The sequence below is a fragment of the Sylvia atricapilla genome, chromosome W (assembly GCF_009819655.1).
Source record: "Sylvia atricapilla isolate bSylAtr1 chromosome W, bSylAtr1.pri, whole genome shotgun sequence".
In the NCBI taxonomy this organism is placed as follows: domain Eukaryota; kingdom Metazoa; phylum Chordata; class Aves; order Passeriformes; family Sylviidae; genus Sylvia; species Sylvia atricapilla.
Window position 1 is genome coordinate 3,843,480 of NC_089173.1, and position 18,491 is coordinate 3,861,970.

Genomic DNA, 18,491 nt, shown 5'->3' on the forward strand with positions numbered 1-18,491 from the left:
CTTTTTTTCTGTGAGAGTGTTTACCAGATTGCAGGTTATCTGTGTCATATCCTAGAACGTTATCTGTGTCATTACCATATCCACATTGTATCATTGTTAACTATTGGTAAGTATCAACAGGGCAATGTTTATCTTGTATTATTAGAATCATACCTTATTATTCTGTTTGTTTGTTGGGTTTTTTTTTTGGCTGATTGGCTTGTCATCAATGCCTCCCAGTTTTCTGCTACTATTAACTCATGCTCTTTAATGTGGTTGGGACAAATGTGAGGAAACTTGAATTCAGAGACTGATCCTTGAAAAGCTTCACCCAATAACTTGCCTTGTTCTCCATCATTCTTTTTGGATTATGATGATCATCTTCCTTTTGGCACTTTGTCTATTCAGTTATGGTTACTGTATAAATAGATTTCTCTGTATTGACTAATTTTTCATGTGAGACTGCATCAAATTATTTTAAGTTATTAAGATATATTTGTGACTGATAAAAAAAGATATTGATGGTGTGATTACCACATACTGTCATGCTGTTTGTGAAGAAAAAAAAATCACAAGTCTTGCATGCTATTGCTTCAATCTAATAGACTTCCTGTTTCGAATTTTGAAATTTACTTTAAAACATTTTCCACTAGATGTGTTGTTTTGTATGTTATTTCTTTCATAGATATGTTACGGGGATTTTACTGAGTTAGTAAAAACTTGGATATTGCTTCTATTGTCAGCCCTGTAATTCCTATTACTGAAATGTTTTTCATCTTGCCTTTGTCATGTTGTTTAAAACCATGATTCTTATGGAATACAGGAGAGAAAAGTAGAGTATTTAGTATGGAGCTAGTGCATATCACTTCATCTTGGTACTGTTCTCACTGCTTGATAGTCTTGCTTTTCATGTTTTCTTATGGCTAAAGAACTTTTGCTGATCAGCTGATTTGGTAAGGTCAAACTTGGCTTGGCTTTTGGCCATTCTAGCTGGGTAACTACGTTTCCAGATCTTCGTTTTATATGTGAATTTATCCTTTTTCGATGTCTTGTTTCTACTTTCTCCTATTGCTTTTTGTTAGAATGATAGTCGTTTAGAATACGGGTGCTAATAAGATTAGTGAGGAACTGTGCATTAGCTGTGTGTTAATTCAGTTTTTATTGTGATCTATACCATTCTTGTTGGTTCAGAGTTTATCCTTAATTACTCAGTCCCAAAATCCATGGTAGAAGACAGTTAGAAGGTAAATAACCTTTAAAGATTTGTGTAAATTTTGCATAAATCGCTGAAAGGTATTTAGTATTAAAACACATAAATACAGATGTTACTTTTTGAAAATTGATCTGTATTTAAACCTTGTTTTTCTTCTCATAATATAATTGTGGCCTAATCATTCCACAAGAAATAGTTATATTACATTTCTGCCAAATGTATTGTATAAAATTATATTGGTTTGTTAAGATACATGAGAAAATAAAGAATTGGTAGCATTCAGTAAAACTTCAGTTGCGGCTGCATAGTATGCAATTGTTTCACAGTGATTTCTGAGCGTAAAAAAAATGTTTTCAATGTTTTCTTCCTTGTTCACCAGCATCAAGAACCAGTGTTTAATGATACAGTTGATGGAAAAGAAATCTACAATACAATTCGTCGCAAAACAAAGGATGCTTTTTATAAAAATATTGTCAAAAAAGGATATCTTCTGAAAAAAAGTGAGTCCTGTTTGATTTTATAAAATGTATCTTTTTTCTAAAAATTGCAGATGTGTATGCAAAATTTGTCTAGTGGTGGTACTAGTGGAGGCAAAACTGAAGTGAGCAAAAGGTTGTTTATGAAGGGCTGTGGTGGATCTATGATGATCAAGTTGAAAATTAAGGCTAAATGTTTTTCCAAAATGTACTCTGGTTTATGTATGAATAAGTTCAGAACCTTATTAGTTTTATTCAGTGGACATTAAACAACGAGTGATTTATTTTTGTTTTAGTCAGTGGCTAAATCCACATTTTACTGGTACATCTAATTTGTCTTCCAACAAAACTCAACATATAAATCTCCGTGTATTAACATTTTTTAATGCTTTTTTTCTTTTTTTTTTTTTTTAATTTTGAAATGGTCAATTTTTTTATATATCTGTGTTTAGGTTGTGGTTCTGATCCAGATTTGCATATACACTATTCCCATTTCTGGTTTTTTAGTAATTTTGATTTAAGATATTGTGATGCAATTCGTTATGCTGATCAGTTGGTAAGAGTTTAGGAATAATTTTCTCATGCAAAAAGAACTCGGTTTCTTACTTAAAATAGCCATGATAAATTAGATTGCTTACAGCATCATACATTATTTGAAAACTGTATAGATGTACTCTTCTCACTGATATGAACGGAGCTCACACACACTTGTTTAATCCTGTTGAGATTAATAAAAATGTTTAGTGAATCATCTGAAATTGTACTTTAATCTGTGAAGAGGGTCTAGTTTTAGCTGCATCCTGAAAAAATTGAGTATGTATACTGATATTATTGCTTAAACATAATTACCTGTACATTGTTCTTCTGTGTACACTGTTCTTCTGTTTGTATTTTGACAAAAACCTTACTGCTCTCTTTTTTCTTCATTTACAGAATTTACATTTTCTTTAAAACAATATTATACTTTCCTTACAGGTAAAGGAAAAAGATGGAAAAACTTGTACTTTATATTGGAGGGAAATGATGCCCAGCTTATTTATTTTGAAAGTGAAAAACGAGCCACAAAACCTAAAGGATTAATAGACCTTAGTGTTTGTTCAGTCTATGGAGTACACGACAGTTTATTTGGCAGGTAGGGCACTGGCTTTTAATTCTTGTACATGCAGCAGGACAGCTAACTACTAGTTTGAGATATATGCAAGATACAAACACTTCGTCACTAATGAACAAGTTGGCCTGGCACAATAAACTTGGGTTTTGACAGTTGAGCCCCAGTTACTGTCGACGTGTGGGGTTTTATTTGGTTGGTTGTTGTTTTGGGGTTTCCTTTTAGCTTTTGCTGATTGTGAAATGCAAGTATTGTGAGTCTTGTTTCATATTGCATTTTATTCCATAGTTGGTGTAGATTGCAAGAGCATATGTAAACAAATTTAACTGATTAATGGAAACTTAAGCCATGGCAACTTGATTGCTAGGAACTGTTCATAAACAGCTTCTAGTGAGAAATTTTGGAATTTAAGATTTTCTCGCATAATATGATGTGATAATGATTTGGCCTTTTGCACTGTCATTTTTCAATATTGTGTATGAATTGTTCTTCATGTATTAAAAAGATTGTGAAGCAACTGTATTGAGTGTTTTAATCTGATTGAACCAAGAGTTGATAAGATCAAGAATTTTGTCAATTTCAAAAGATCTACATTCTTTTGTTGATAGGTATTAGAAAGGTAAATTAGGTATATAATGTGTCAGTGCTTTTCTATTTAGGCATCAATAAGAATCAGATTAGACCAACCAATATTAGAGGAACAAGTTAGTTCATATAAGCAAACATTTTAAAAATTATTTTTGCAAGAGAGCATTTTCACAGTTTCATTTACTGTACTAAATATGTCAACTGCAAGTGATTTGATTACTGGCAAAGACATTGAGAATCAAATCACTTCCTGATATCACTGATAACTAAGATGAAAGAGATCACACTTTTTTCATTGTTAATTATAAAAAAATATGCAATCCTGTGCAATATAGAAGAAAATATATGCATTTACTCCTGCAAATGTTATTTTTTCATAACAGATAGAAAAACACAAACAGCAGCTCTGATTATTCCATGCATCTTAATATTTATTAAGAGAATTTACTCAACCTAAAGTCTTTTCACATAGATAATGTGAAGGTAGATGTTTAAAATTAGTGGCATTTCTTAAGCTGCAAAGATCTGGTGTTCTTGTAGCATCTGATTTTTATACATTTTGCAATCATTTTGAAAGATCTGCACAACTATTGCAATGAGGAGCCATAGATATGAGGGTACCATTTCAAAAAATACTGAGATATTCCTCATGAAATTTCACAATTATACATGAAACTTTGGTGGATACTGTAAACAAGGAGTGTTTTGGTTAATGGTGAATGTTGAGCAGCTTCTAAGAAATGCTGTACTGTGGGTTAAATTATATTTAGATAATAAGTAACACTGAAAGTGTGGGTAGAAGGAGATGTATGGTTGCACCTGCTTGGGAAAGCTGTTGATGAAAAACTGTAGTTGAGACAAAATTCCTCTTATTTTTACCAGCTACTTAAAATATATTTCCCCTTTTCTCAGAAGTACAGTGAGAGCTGTAGCTTTGCATGTCTTTAACAATAATTTAAGTAGCCCCTGACCCAGCTATTTTTTGCCCCTCTCCTCAATCCTCCTGTGTGCATGGCCAGAAAATGCCATGCCAGTATTTACCTAAACAATGGATGGGGAGAAAGGGAAGACTGAAATATCACATGCAAGTGAAGTAAGATCCTTCATGTAACTGTGTTTGGGAGAGCCAAATTACCTTGAAGGTAATGTGGAAGACTCAGTGTACTTGTAGTGTGCAACTTTTAATGCAACAGTACAAAATATTTTTGAGATTTCTTGACAAATGAGTGTGTGCATACATAAAATAGAGAAGATGTTATACTCACATTTAGAGCTTAAAAAGTTTCTATGACACATATTTGATCATGATCCAGTACACATTTTATTGATTGTGAGAGCTGTGGAACACATTCAGATAAAGAAATCATTATGTTAATATGGTTTCCTGAACTCCTAAAACAACAAATCTATAAGGCATGATTAAGTGCTTGGGATATAATGCTGAACCTGTGCATCATTTAAAATGTTTGTGGTGAATAGTCCTCATAAAAGACTTGTTAATGCTATCAGATGCATTTTGCCTCAAGTATCAGTGTACATGTATATTCAATACTAATTGTTCCAAGTTTCTTAAATATTCTGAAACAAACTAGTTGAACTACAGTGCAATTTTCTTGAAATTGCATCATTCATTCCAACCAAAATGCACTTTTGAAGCATGTAGAAACATTTCTTGTTGGGTTTTTTTCCGACATTTTTGTTTTGTTTGATTTTAAGGCCAAACTGTTTTCAGATAGTAGTTCAGCACTTCAGTGAAGAGCATTACATCTTTTACTTTGCAGGCGAAACTCAAGAACAAGTGCAGGTGAGAGCTTTTGTTGGTAAATATAATTTTAAAAGTAATTTTTTGTTTTCTAGTGTTTAATGATATTATCCTTCTCTAATAGAAAGCAAGTGTACAATGTATGGTGGCTATGTCTACATTAGCAAATATTACCATGCAATAATAGCAGATCTGTGAGGGATATAGTTGGTGATGATAATCCAGCACCTACATTACCTATGCTTTAGGGTTTCTACTTTGGAGAAGTTCAAGTCTGGTCCATGGACTGAACTTCCATTAGTTTCCATTAGATATTTCTGGAGAATATATTTTGGGGTAGTTCAGTGCAGAAAAAAAAAAAAAAAAGTTTACTTTCCAGCACTCTTCCAACTAATGAACCAGAGCATGGTAAGTGGGAGTTTTGCTTCAAGGGCACATTCCTGATAAGAACTAAAATACTAATGCAGGTATGCCTACCAATCAAAATCTGTCAAGCCATTTACAGTTATTCGTCCTGTCTTAGGCCCTAATCTTGCACAAAATAAATTTTTTTTGTGTTTTACATTGGTATCATGTAGTTATTAGCTCTCTAACAGGTAATGTTTGCTGATTAAGAAATGTAGGAATAGAGTTTAATTCTCTAGAAGTCACTCACTAATAGGAGAGCATATGGAAGATGTGACTATGTTCTTATTCATCAAGTTGTTTTGGTATTCCAGAGCTCTGAAACTGACATTTTGTGTCAGAAGTCAAGCTATGCATTTGATTTTATTTAAGAATACATAGTAGGCAGAAGATCCTGTCAGGACATGCAGAATATCTTGTCCTGTTTTCTGAACATTTGGTATAATCTACTTTTGGTTTAGATTTGCTTAACACTTAAGATGTTCACTGCATTTATACAGAATACTGGGATTTCTTTTATAAAATTATTCTGGTTCAGGTAAGTCAGATGTTTTACTAATGCTTATGTTCTCAGAAGTTACAGCTGTCTGTACTTTATAATATTTCACAGAAGAATAGTTTTGTTGTCATACTAAGGAAAATTTGATGGTTTTCATATAATGGGGTAAATATCAAAGCAGCTGTCCAATGGATTGCATATTGTCTGAGGTTTGTACAAACCATTAAGTGAATGTAATGTAATGTAGTGTTAGCCTCATATACATGACATATGTTAGCCTCATGACATAGCTAGTGTCACTGTGCATACTATGGTGTACTGTTCATACTTGCTGCTGTAAGCTGTGATGTTTAAGGAGATAGATTTTCCTGTTAAAAGGGAGAATAAAGATGACTGTATCTAGGAAATATTTAGATTAATTTAGAGTGTTTAGTAAGTTCTATATTTCTTTATTTGCTTTTTCTTATTTGAATAAGAAAGCAAGCTAATAAAAATTTGATGCATAGTTGACATTTACTCATTTTGTGGAAGGTTTGGAAAGCTTAAACTTCACTCCCAAAGTGGTTTACTTGAGAATAGCTGCAATACTGAATGTACCTGTATTTTAAAAATTATTAAATTGCACTTCGAGAGTAGCTAGCAGATCTTTGACCTACACCTTTATGAATGTTAGTCAAAGCCTAAATTTTGTGCTTCATGAGAACTTGCAACATTTGATGGTGTGGGATGTGAAAACATGAGAAACGAGGCTATAGCATATCTTCCACCTTCCCAAGTATCTACTCTGTTTTATGTATTTATGAGCAGAGAGAATGGGGGTGAAGGTTATACTTTTCAGTGTTTTTCTGTTAATGCTGCTTTGTTTTTAGTTTGAAGCACATAGAGTAAATACAATTGCATATAGAAATAGAAGAGAGAATGATCAGAACAGTTGGACTTATCTGTTAGTTTCTCAGAAGCAATCAAGTCTTGCTTCATTTTATATACCATTTTTTATTTAATTAAGTATGACTAATCTGGAAAATTGATAAAGGTCACTGTATATCCATTAGTAATGCTTGGTATTTCTAAAAGGAGAAACTCAAATTTGCCAATGTCTTTTTAGATTTACTGAGAAATTTATGAATTTTGCTTTACTATTCAAAGTTTCATACTCTGAGTTGTATATAAGTTGGTTCTTTTTAAACTAAAGAAACAACTTCAGATACTTTTTGATATGTCAGTTCTATTGCAAGAAGCTGTATCTAACTATTTGTTACACTGTTTTGTGCCTTTATCTTTTAGGATTGGATGAAGGCTCTGCAGATGTTTTGCAGTTTAAGGAAAAACAGTACAGGGACATCAAATAAACGTCTACGTCAGGTGAAGCTATATAGATATGGGAGAGGGAGAGAGAGAAGAGGGGGAGAGGTTGCCTCCTTCTTGCAAAATGATATATGTCGGAACTTTCCTTTCAACAATAGTAAATCCTGCATGTGCTTTATTTTTCTTGGAGTTATACAGTAACTTTGTTAAACCAATGCGAATGACTTCCACTCTGTTATGATATCTATATACACAAAGATCAAAATGGTGTTTAGGCAATTGGCAGATGTTTTGCTAGGTATTAATTTCTGATCCCATTCAAGTAAGTGTCAACAATTCAGCATTTGTATTGTCTTAACTCTTACAGTTCAATTTGACAGACTTATGTCACATGTAACCAAAATAATAATATAACTAATATATTCATTTTTCAGTGACAAATAGATGCTTAACTGTGATTGTGGTGTATATTCTTTTGGTTTCTTGAGAGTACTGTTGTGGCCAGAATTTCTTTCAGAGGTAGAGGACAGATAATCATAAATGACTATATAAGTGATGATTGAAGAATAATGAGAATAAAGAATCCCTGGTATCTTTGAACACTATGAATGTTGGAAGTAGCTGTTTTACCAGTCTATAGGAAAAGGAATACATTTTATTGGTGGGATTTTTTTAGGAAATGCAGAAATTTTTTTGTGGTCAACATTAAAGATGATTGAATACTTCTGAAGAAGTAAACTAAATTAGGTCAATTGATATATGAAGTGGCAAAGAAATTTGGAGCCAGAAAAGCGAAGCACCTACATAGTGATCATCTGAAATAGTTCTGTACTTGCAAACACAAAGCAAATGTTAGGCTGCATGAAGGAATAGTATAGAAGATAGATACTATTTCATATTTATGATATTCTCATTTAGGATACAGTTAGTTTTGATCATCTTATACCAAATGTATAAAGAAAATGAGAAAAATATAGGCTGGAATGAGTAAAAGAATTTCCAGGTAAATAAGTGTGGGAAGTATTGGACTGTTTAGAGAGGTGAAAACTATAAAAAGCATGAATGATCAAGGTAGATGAAGTGTATAAAGATCAAAAATCATACTTCCATGACTGCCTTACAGAAGTTATATCAGTTTCGGAGTTTCTCAAACTGTCCTTTGAAATTTCTGGTACTGAATATTTGCATTTAAATGAAATTTTGACCTGATCAAGTATTATATTTCCTGTATTTGACTAAATTGATTTCAGTTGATATCTGTAGATATTTGATTAAGTATGAATTGCATGCAGTTCAGAAGTTTGTAAAATAGTAGACTGTTTAAAATGTATTTAATTTAAATGAGTTCAGAGTGTTCACTTCTCATTTTTTGGAAATTGAGTTTCCAAGTGCTCTTATTTTGAGAATCTACGGTACAGACTAATATCTTCCTTATAAAAGGGAGAAAACAGTGTAGTGTGTTAAACAAAAGAATTTTATGTAATCTACTGGGGAATAGAATAGAATAGAATAGAATAGAATAGAATAGAATAGAATAGAATAGAATAGAATAGAATAGAATAGAATAGAATAGAATAGGAGTATTTCAGTTGAAAGGGACCTACAACAATCACCTAGTCCAACACTCTGATCAATTCAGGGCTGACCAAAGGTTAAAGCATAGTATTAAGTAAGGGCATCATCCAAGTACCTCTTAAAAACTGATGGGTTTGGGACATCAACCACCTCTCTGGGAAAAGCCTGTTCCATGGTTTGACCATACTCTGGATAAAGAAATGCTTCCTAATGTCAAGTCGGAACCTGCCCTGGTACAACTTTGAACCATTCCGACATGTCCTATCACTGGATCCCAGGGAGAAGAGCTCAGCACCTTCCTCTCCACTTCCCCTCCTCAGGAAACTGTAGAGAGCAATGAGGTCACCCCTCAGCCTCCTTTCCTCCAAACTAAACAAAGCTAGTGTCCTCAGCCACTCCTCATAGGACATTCATTCCCACCCTTTCACCAGTTTTGTTGCCCTTCTCTAGACACATTTAAGGACCTTCACATCCTTCTTAAATGGTGGGGCCCAGAACTGCACACAGTACTTAAGGTGAGGCTGCTCCAATGCTAAATACAGCAGGATAATCAACCTCTTTTGACTGGCTGGTTATGCTGTGTTTGATGCACCCCAGGATGTGGTTTGCCCTCTTGGCTGCCAGGGTTCACTGCTGACTCCAATTGAGCCTGATCTGTTAGGAAAGCATGAAATGCAGCTTTGTGTTTGGACTTGTCCATGGTTCTTACTTAAGATACAAGTCTTTAGCTTCAGCAGAATTTTCTATGCGTAGAAAAGTTAGTGATTGCAAATTTTATAGTGATGGTTTTAAAATAAAAAATGAGGTAAAGCTATGGTGCTGGAGGTTTATTTTCAAGTTGTTGCTCTTGCTTTGTCCCTGGTGCTTCTTAAAATCTTCTTTCATTATTCATCTTCCCTGCTCTTTCTATTAGGAAATTATATTTTGTATTTAGTATTTCTTGCTTAACATTAAGGCTCCACATGGGGAGGGGGGAGAATTCCATTCTTTCTTAAATAAATAAACTTTATGTATTTTCTTTAGGTCAGCAGTCTTATCTTGAATGTAGAAGAAGCTCATACACTCCCAGTAAAACATTTTACTAATCCATATTGTAACATCTACCTGAACAGTGTTCAGGTAGCAAAAACACATATCAGAGAAGGTCAGAACCCTGTATGGTCAGAAGAATTCGTCTTTGAGTAAGTCTTAATCTTATTGAATTACTGAATTTTACTTCAAAGTTGCATTGCATTTAAGATTCTTTGCACTGTAGTGTTTTGTATCTGCTTTTAAAAATACTGTATGTATGGTTATATAGTATCCACAAATGCTTGGATAGAATTTTATGTATGAATCTAAGTATCTTTAACAAAGTCTTTGATTGTCTTTGGCTGGTCATGATAACTCACGATTAAAATAACTTTAGAATAAATTTAAATGTTGGCCAAATATAGTATTAATTGGGGCTTTTTCTCTTTTTCCCCAGTGATCTTTCATCTGATATTAATAGATTTGAGATAAGTGTTAGTAACAAAACAAAGAAAAGTAAAGATCCAGATATATGTAAGTATTTTTATGTAAAGGATGCATACATACTTTAACAATGGATAGAATTTCATTGGTCTTGTCAAACATTGTTACAAGAGAATTAAGTATATTCTGTAACTATCATACAGCTGTATTGGTATGTTTTAGATGTCCCTTACGAATTTTACATTAATGTTTTTACAGTAAGAACCTGCATGTTTTTAGTAGTAAAATACACAGTAATCCAATACTATATATCTGATGGCTTTTCTAGCTCTATTCCAGTATACCTATTGTGTTATGCTGTGACCATGTTTACAAAAAAAAAAAAAAGCTGTCAGAATTAATCTCCTTCATAAAATGTTAAGTTTCATTTAATTTCTTTAATTTTTTTTTAAGCTCAACTGTGTGGAGTTACTTTTTTCCTTCTCAGGGTTTTTTGTTGCTTCCAGTGAGAAAGAGGGAGAAACAGTAGTACTTTCCTCACTTGAAAATAAATTAAAAAAACTCCAATTTGACAGTCTGTCAAACAAAATTTGCCTCAGTCCTTGTAGCATCTTGTTCTTCCCCCCATCGTATCTCATTTGTGTTCCCAAGATTGTACTTTCCTCCTGTTATTTACACAGCTTCTTCAGCTGTTTTGTTTATATTTTTCTATTCCAGAAAACTACTAACAAGACCTAAGACTTATCAGCTTTCAAAAACCAAAACTAAACAAAAAACCTCAAACCCAACCCACCAAAATGAACTCTCCCCAAAAAACCCATACTTGAATTTTGAGCCACACAATGTGATTTTTTGGCCTTCAAGGTATTTTGTTTCCCACCATAATTGTCTTGTAACTTCATCCCTTTGCCTCCTCTCTGTTGCCTGCAGAGCAGACACCCTCTCGCCCAACAGTTGTTCCAAGTACTTTTCCATTGTGTTCAGACCTGTCCCAAAGCCTAGCACAGTAATGATGATCTGTTGCTGTTGGTTTTGATTTGCATGGTATTGTGTTACTGGCCTGTTATGTTGCCTCCATGTCAATTTATTTCTCTTTTTTTCCTCTCAAAGAAGAGATTTGTAGGGAAACTTTGACGAAAGTAGAATTACTTTGAAGACTGAATGCTCTTGCCAAACCTAATTCAATTTCAAAACTGTTGACCTTTCCTTTAACTACAAAATTTTCTGCATAGCAGAAGGAAAAAATATGTATTTCATTTGACAGACAAAAGGACTTTCTGATTGCAGTTGACCTTGTCATTGCATGGTTCTATTCATTTGAGCTAGAAAATTCTTTATCTTGGCCAAAGCTTTGGTTAGTAAAAGACCCTTTCAAAGGATGATTCATGAAGGGGATAATTCAGTCACTTCTTTTAAAGTGTTCTTGTAGTTTCCTTCTCTTTGTCCAGATTAAGGAGATTGTGCTACTTTTAGATGTATCCAACCAGTGGAAGGTTATAGATCTTGTTCTTACCTAGGTCAAGAAGATTGGCAATGTTTTGATCATGGTTAGGTAGACTTTTAGAGCAAAACCTAAGAGCTCTTTCATTTTGAGATAAGAAGTAGACCATATCAACTATAATTAACAAGCATCTCTGCCTACATCCCCATCCCTATTAAATATTTGAAGTATATGGGGAGAAAAACTGAGCTAAAAGAGACCATATCCAACTTGTCTCTGTGCAATGTTGCCTAAACCTCCAAAAGCAAGAAAAAATATTTCTGAACATTTCTCCTTTGTAGCCACAGTTTTTAAAAGTGAATTGCTCTGAAGAAGGACTAATGTGAGGACTGTATTTTTTCAATATTTGTAGTGAGTTGACCTTGTCTGGCTGCCAGGTGCCCACCAAGCAGCTCTCTCTCCCCCTCCTCAGGGAGAAGGGAGGAGAAAAACTAGGGTGAAAAACTCATGGGTCAAGATAAAGGCAGTTTAACAAAAGCAAAGGCTGCACATGGAAGCAAAGGAAAAAAATTATTCTCTTCTTCCCATCAACAAGTGATGTCCAGACACTTGCTGGGAAGTAGGGCCTCAGTATGCATAGTGGTTGCTTTGGAAGACAAATGCCTTAATAATGAATGCCCCCCCCTCCTTTTTCTTAGCTTAGTATTCTTCCTAGTATTGCTGAGCACACCACCATGTATTATGGGATATCCCTTTGGTCAGGTTGGGTCAGCTGTCCTGGCTATGTCATAGAATGGCTTGGCTTGGGACTTTAAAGATCATCTAGTTCCAACCTGCTGCCATGGGCAGGGGCACCTTCCACTAGACCAGGTTGCTCCAAGCCCCATCCAACCTGGCCTTGAACACTTTCAGGGATGGGCAGCCATAGCTTCTCTGGGCAACTTGTTTCAGTGCCTCACCACCCTCACAGTAAAGAATTTATTCCCAATATCTAATCCAAACCCACTCTCAGTTTAAAGCTATCACCCCTTGTCCTATCACTACAATTCCTGATAAAGTCCCTCCTCATTATTCCTGTAGGCTCCCTTAAAGTACTAGAAGGCTGCTATAAGGTCTTTCCACAGCCTTCTCCAGGTTAAGCAACCCCAACTCTCTCAACCTTTTCTCATAGAGGAGCTGCTCCAGCCCCCTGATCATCTTGGTGGCCCTCCTCTGGACTCACTCAAGCAGGTTCACTTCCTTCTTATGCTTGGGGCCCCAGAGCTGAACACAGTACTCTTTGTGGAGTCTCTTGAGAGCAGAGTCGGAGAATCACCTCCCTTGACCTGCTGCCCACCCTACTTTTAGTGCAGCCAGGATGCAGTTGGCTTACTGGGCTGCAAGTGCATTGCCTTTGTCTCTTCTTTCAGCCAGTTTGTATTTGCAGTAGTCCCATAACTTGGTTTTGAAGTTATTTGAAAATATGGAGCTAGAGGACAAAAAAAGTCACTGTGATACATGTGTATCACTTCTGTGGCACTGGGAAATAGGCCTACTATGGCAGGTTATATACTTGGCTTCTTCCCTCTCATATTCTTCATGAAATATGTGCTAAATGTATTAAGTAGCATGTGTAAGCACTCTTACATTGACATGGGTGGGCTTTGAACAAGGGGGAGAAACTATGGAGCCTATCAGGTACTTGTTAATGGCAGTAACAACATATTGTCTACCAACACTAGGTACCAAAAATAAGACGTTGGCAGCCCCTTCTTTGAAGAACTTAGAATAGGAGGTTCAAGTCCTTAACAGCTCCTCACTGCCTTGTAAATGGATTGTGCTAACATATGAGTAAGCTGTGGGTGAGAAAGCCAGCATTTAATATGTCCATTATTGAGCAATTTATTCTTTGTCAACATTTAGATAAGCTTTTATTCCGAATCAGTTAGTGGTTTTAGGGGGTTTGTTTGGTTGGTTCTGGTTGGGTTCAACGAAGGCTTTACAAATGATTCACTGTAAACTTAAGTTCATTTCTATTCTGAAAAAACCCTGAGTTTTAACCACTTTGATTTCCAGATTACAATTATTAATCATCAAAATATAAACTTGTTACTAAATATTAATCCCTAAGTTAAATTTGCAAACAAACCATTAAGAAACCTCAGTTTTACCTTTTATTTTTGCTAATGTTCATCACATAAAACATTCTTGGTTCAAGGTTGTTATATGTAGTTTTTGACTGTGCTTGCAAAGAATGGATCAACTTTTGGGGGTTTTTTTTCTGTGTATTTGTTATTCTATCTTAATGTGCTAGACTGCAAAGTTTAAGCATCTTTAAATTCTCAATGGCAGTCTCTTATTGAGACTAATTATAGCCTAATTGTTCAATATATTTTTTTAAGTAGCAGAAAGTGTTCCTTAAAGTTTTTGAATATAAATTATAACAAGTATTCTGCAGTCCATATGTTGATGTTTCTGTTTCAATCTTTTAAGATCAAAATAAGATTATAATATTTATATTATCACTAGGAAGTGCTACTGTATAACCATGGGAAAAAATAAATTATCAGTTTCAGGAAAATTAATCCACAAACACCAGAGGTTTATGTCCAAAAAGGAGAAAGAGGAGTACTGTAACTTTATTCGAATAAAGGGAGAGGTCATGGGCATTTCCCATGGGGTCTCTCAAATTTTTACAGGATGCAGCCTCCTTTTTATCCTAATTTGCTGGTCACATTTCCCTCTCTCTTTCCTCATTGGCTGAGGTACTTGAGTGGTACAGACTTCCCAAAAACACCTAATACCTAAGACCCCCTTTTAATGTATACCTCCCTTTTTTTTTCTTTTCCTTGTGTCAATCAGTGGAATTCCTATGGAATTTATGGTTCTTCCCATTGTTTCTCTAATCTCTCAGTATCCAATTTTATCAGCAGACCTACAGTTTGTTTGTAAAGACAAATCCCTCATTCCTTTCAATCAGATTATTCTGAATCCTGTATCTCACTGTTCCTGTCAATGAGATTTATGCCTTATATGCACAAGCAAAACAAGAAGAAAGCACGTTACTCAGCTGAGGATGTGAGCCTTTGCTCAGAAGAAATATTTTGGGAAAGTCAATTGATTGTCTGGTGTAAAGACAGTCTAGTCCACACTTGTGATAAGTAGCAGATGATGATGAATTGGTTTATCCCCTACCTGACTGACTTAAATGTGTTACTTTAGCAATAAATCAAAAGAAGACATTGAATTCTAATAATTTTACCTGTTTTAATTTACTGATTGCTGCCTAGGTTTGATAGGTAGCTGAGGGAGCAGAGGGGCTTTTCCCCCTGTTTGGGCATTAAAAAGAAATTTTTTAAAATATCTCTGGGTATACATTATTTACAGCATGCTTTATATTTCAACTTCAGTTTTCAGGAGTCTGTTAAACCATCTAAGAGAAAATCTGTCCATATATTTGATGACACAAATTTTGATCATTTCTATTAATACTCTTTTCCTGAAGCAAGGTGACATGCTAAAAAAAATCCTTTTTTAATTTAATGCTAGCACTGTTTTGCTGGAGATAACTTATTTAACAATGCTTTTTTCTTAGTGTTTATGCGTTGCCAATTAAGCCGATTACAGAAAGGACATGCAACAGACGAGTGGTTTCAACTCAGTTCCCATATACCACTGAAAGGTATTGAGCCAGGATCTTTGCGTGTTCGAGCACGATATTCTATGGAGAAGATCATGCCAGAAGAGGAGTACAGTGAGTTTAAAGAGGTATTAAGTTTGTTTCCTCATGTTTTCTGTCAAAATTCACTTTCTCTATTGTTTGAGAGAAATTTCAATAGTACTTACAGATGTTGCTAAGTTGTATTTGTGGCAACTGTTATTTTAGCACAAATTTCTGAACACTGTTTTGGTTTTCTTTCAGCTCATACTCCAGAAAGAGATGCATGTAGTCTATGCCTTATCACATGTTTGTGGCCAGGATAGAACACTGTTGGCTGGCATTTTATTGAAGATATTTCTTCATGAAAAGCTTGAGTCACTATTGTTACGAACACTAAATGACAGGGAAATAAGCATGGAAGGTACTGTACTAATTACACTAACATTAGCTGAAACTCTGGGAAGGGAATGACTCTTATGTCTTCATTTCTGTCTCCTCTCTTTATTGCATCATATATCAAACTGTGAACACAGCTTATTTTTCCCCTCTGCATTTTGTTGTCTCATTTTCTCAATTTTGCACTTTATTTTTTTTTCAGATGAAGCTACTACTTTGTTTCGTGCCACCACTTTAGCAAGTACACTTATGGAGCAATATATGAAAGCCACAGCAACACGTTTTGTTCATCATGCACTAAAAGACAGTATATTAAAGATAATGGAGAGCAAGCAGTCCTGTGAGGTGATAGCTTGAACTATGTTTTTTTCAAATTTTGATTTGTTGAAATTGTGATCTACTGGTTATTTGCTTTAGAAGCATTTATTAATACTTCAGAAATAATTTCAGTACTGGAACTGAACTGATTATGAGATTTTTTTTCTAAATGTGACCTTGGACAATGTTCATAGCATCACTTTTAAATAAGCTTTTAAGCTCAGATTTCTTTAAATTATGTATTTATTCCTTAGCAGTTATATGTTCTGTTGTAGCAGTTACTGAATGGCCTACCTTAAATAACTTGTTTTGAGCTCCAGATATGCTAGAAGTCAATGTCTGAACTAAGTTTCATTTTTAAACTCCCTTACATTAACTGCTTGTGTTAGATCCTATCTTTATTTCTAAAACAACTCTCCTACCTTCTTTTTCACTTGAACTTAATTATGGAAAGAGGAGGGCTGTGTCCTCAGAATAGTGGATTAAAAGATGAAAATATACATACTTAGAAAAAGGTAGGTACTTGTGGATAGTGTTAAATGTTCTGTTAAAAGCATAGTAGTGAACTAGAACTTAAAAACTTTGCTTTTTCACATTAGTTTTCTGGCCAGCCCTTGAAACAGAATTGTAAGTTCTGTACAAGTATGAGAATATTTAATTTATTTTGAAATAGTATTCAGTATGAAATATTATCAAATTATATATGTAGTTATATTCAAGAGACAAAACATGTCTTTTTCCCTTTTGCTTTTAGTTAAATCCTTCAAAGTTAGAAAAAAATGAAGATGTAAACACTAATTTGGCACATTTACTCAGTATACTTTCGGAATTGGTGGAGAAAATATTCATGGCTGCAGAGATATTGCCTCCGTAAGTTTGCACTCTTCTGTTCAAATTTGTACTTGAAAATTCCTCTGTGGTTTACATTGCACCATAAAATAGGCTTTTATTGGTTTATTTTATACTAATCAGTACTAAGACTAAATTCTTTAGGGCTGTGTTGTGGCTTAGGTTTTTCAGAGAATTTCTTCCCATCTGTCATCTGAAAAAGACCCTGGGAGAAGAAGGGGGCGGCACCTGGGGGATGAATAAAAGTTGATTGAGTTAACAAAAGAGTGGCTAATGACCCTGGTATTCCAGTGAAGTCTTTGGGGAGTTTTGGGTGGGGGTTTGGCTCTCCCGCTGGGGTTTTCATTTTAGAAATTGAGGCATAGAAATTGCTGCGAGAGGTGTTGGGGCTGGCTTGAGACTTGCTGGGGGGTGGGGGCTGCATGCCTTCCTTCCGGCGTGGGATCGGAGAGAGTGGTCACGTGCTGTGGGAGTTGTGCATTTGGCTCAGGGACTTTTGTTACGCTGCGACTCGGACTACGACCGAATCTGCCTGTTTTACCCTGCTTCTGCCAGCTGCTACTTGGCAGTGATGAGATTGAACGCTGACTGTGAGTTTGCAAAAGGAGCAATTTCCTTCCTTCCTTCCTTCCATCCTTCCTGGCACCAGTTGAGCCCGCTAGCGCCCCCTGCCGGCTGCAAGTGAATTACTGCAGTTTTCACCTCACTGGAGCTGCCACCGCCCCCTGCTGATTGTGGTCATAACTACACCAAATGGGAGTCCTAGTGCTTGGTGTGTGGGAAACTTCTGTTATTGTGTTGTTGTTTGGTCTGTTCTGTTTCTTTTTAAATATATATTCTAGTAAAGAACTTATTCTTTTTCCTCCTATTTTTTGCCTGAAAGCCCCATAATTTTTGGAGTTATAATAGATTGGAGGGAAGGGTCTTCTTTTCCCTTCTAGGAAGGTTCCTGCCTTCCTTGGCAGACATTTGTCTTTTAAACCAAGACAGGCTGTTATATGTACAGAGAAAAAAATCAAAACCTGAATTGTGCTTTTTTGCAAATATGATGAGTGTACCTTGGCTGGATGTCAGGTACCCACCAAGCCACTCTATCATTCCTCTTCCTTAGTTGGACAGGGGAGAGAAAACATAACAGAAGGCTGAGATAAGGACCGTTGAGAGATCACTCACCAGTTACTGTCACGGGGGCGAAACAGACTCCAAGGGGTCAGGGAAAGAAGAAAAGAAAATAAAATATTGATATATTGTTTCTACAAAGAGCTGGGGGACAGTACTAGTTGGCAGACAATAGTATATATTTAAGTCAGTTGCCAATTCTTTCCAGTCTTTCTACTCTGAAAAAGAGATGGAATTATTAAAAGCATTAACAATACAAATGGGTCGCAGTAGAATGACACCCTGCTTTGATTACTTCTATCTATTAGGGTATTAGGGAAATGCACAGGTTATTCTTTTCCTTTTTTAAAAAAAGTTAAAATA

General features: G+C 35.2%; 1 protein-coding gene across 1 annotated transcript in view; it reads left to right on the forward strand.

Moving 5' to 3' along the window:
• The window catches only part of LOC136373395 (ras GTPase-activating protein 1), a 71,525-nt gene that overhangs the window by 28,978 nt on the left and 24,056 nt on the right, over positions 1-18,491 (forward strand). Inside the window, exons 10-19 of the mRNA XM_066338302.1 lie at positions 1,572-1,692; positions 2,644-2,800; positions 5,081-5,168; positions 7,315-7,392; positions 9,934-10,091; positions 10,379-10,455; positions 15,381-15,553; positions 15,708-15,867; positions 16,045-16,187; positions 16,915-17,030. Coding sequence (XP_066194399.1) covers positions 1,572-1,692; positions 2,644-2,800; positions 5,081-5,168; positions 7,315-7,392; positions 9,934-10,091; positions 10,379-10,455; positions 15,381-15,553; positions 15,708-15,867; positions 16,045-16,187; positions 16,915-17,030 — 1,271 coding nt within the window. The remainder of the gene's footprint in view (positions 1-1,571; positions 1,693-2,643; positions 2,801-5,080; positions 5,169-7,314; positions 7,393-9,933; positions 10,092-10,378; positions 10,456-15,380; positions 15,554-15,707; positions 15,868-16,044; positions 16,188-16,914; positions 17,031-18,491) is intronic.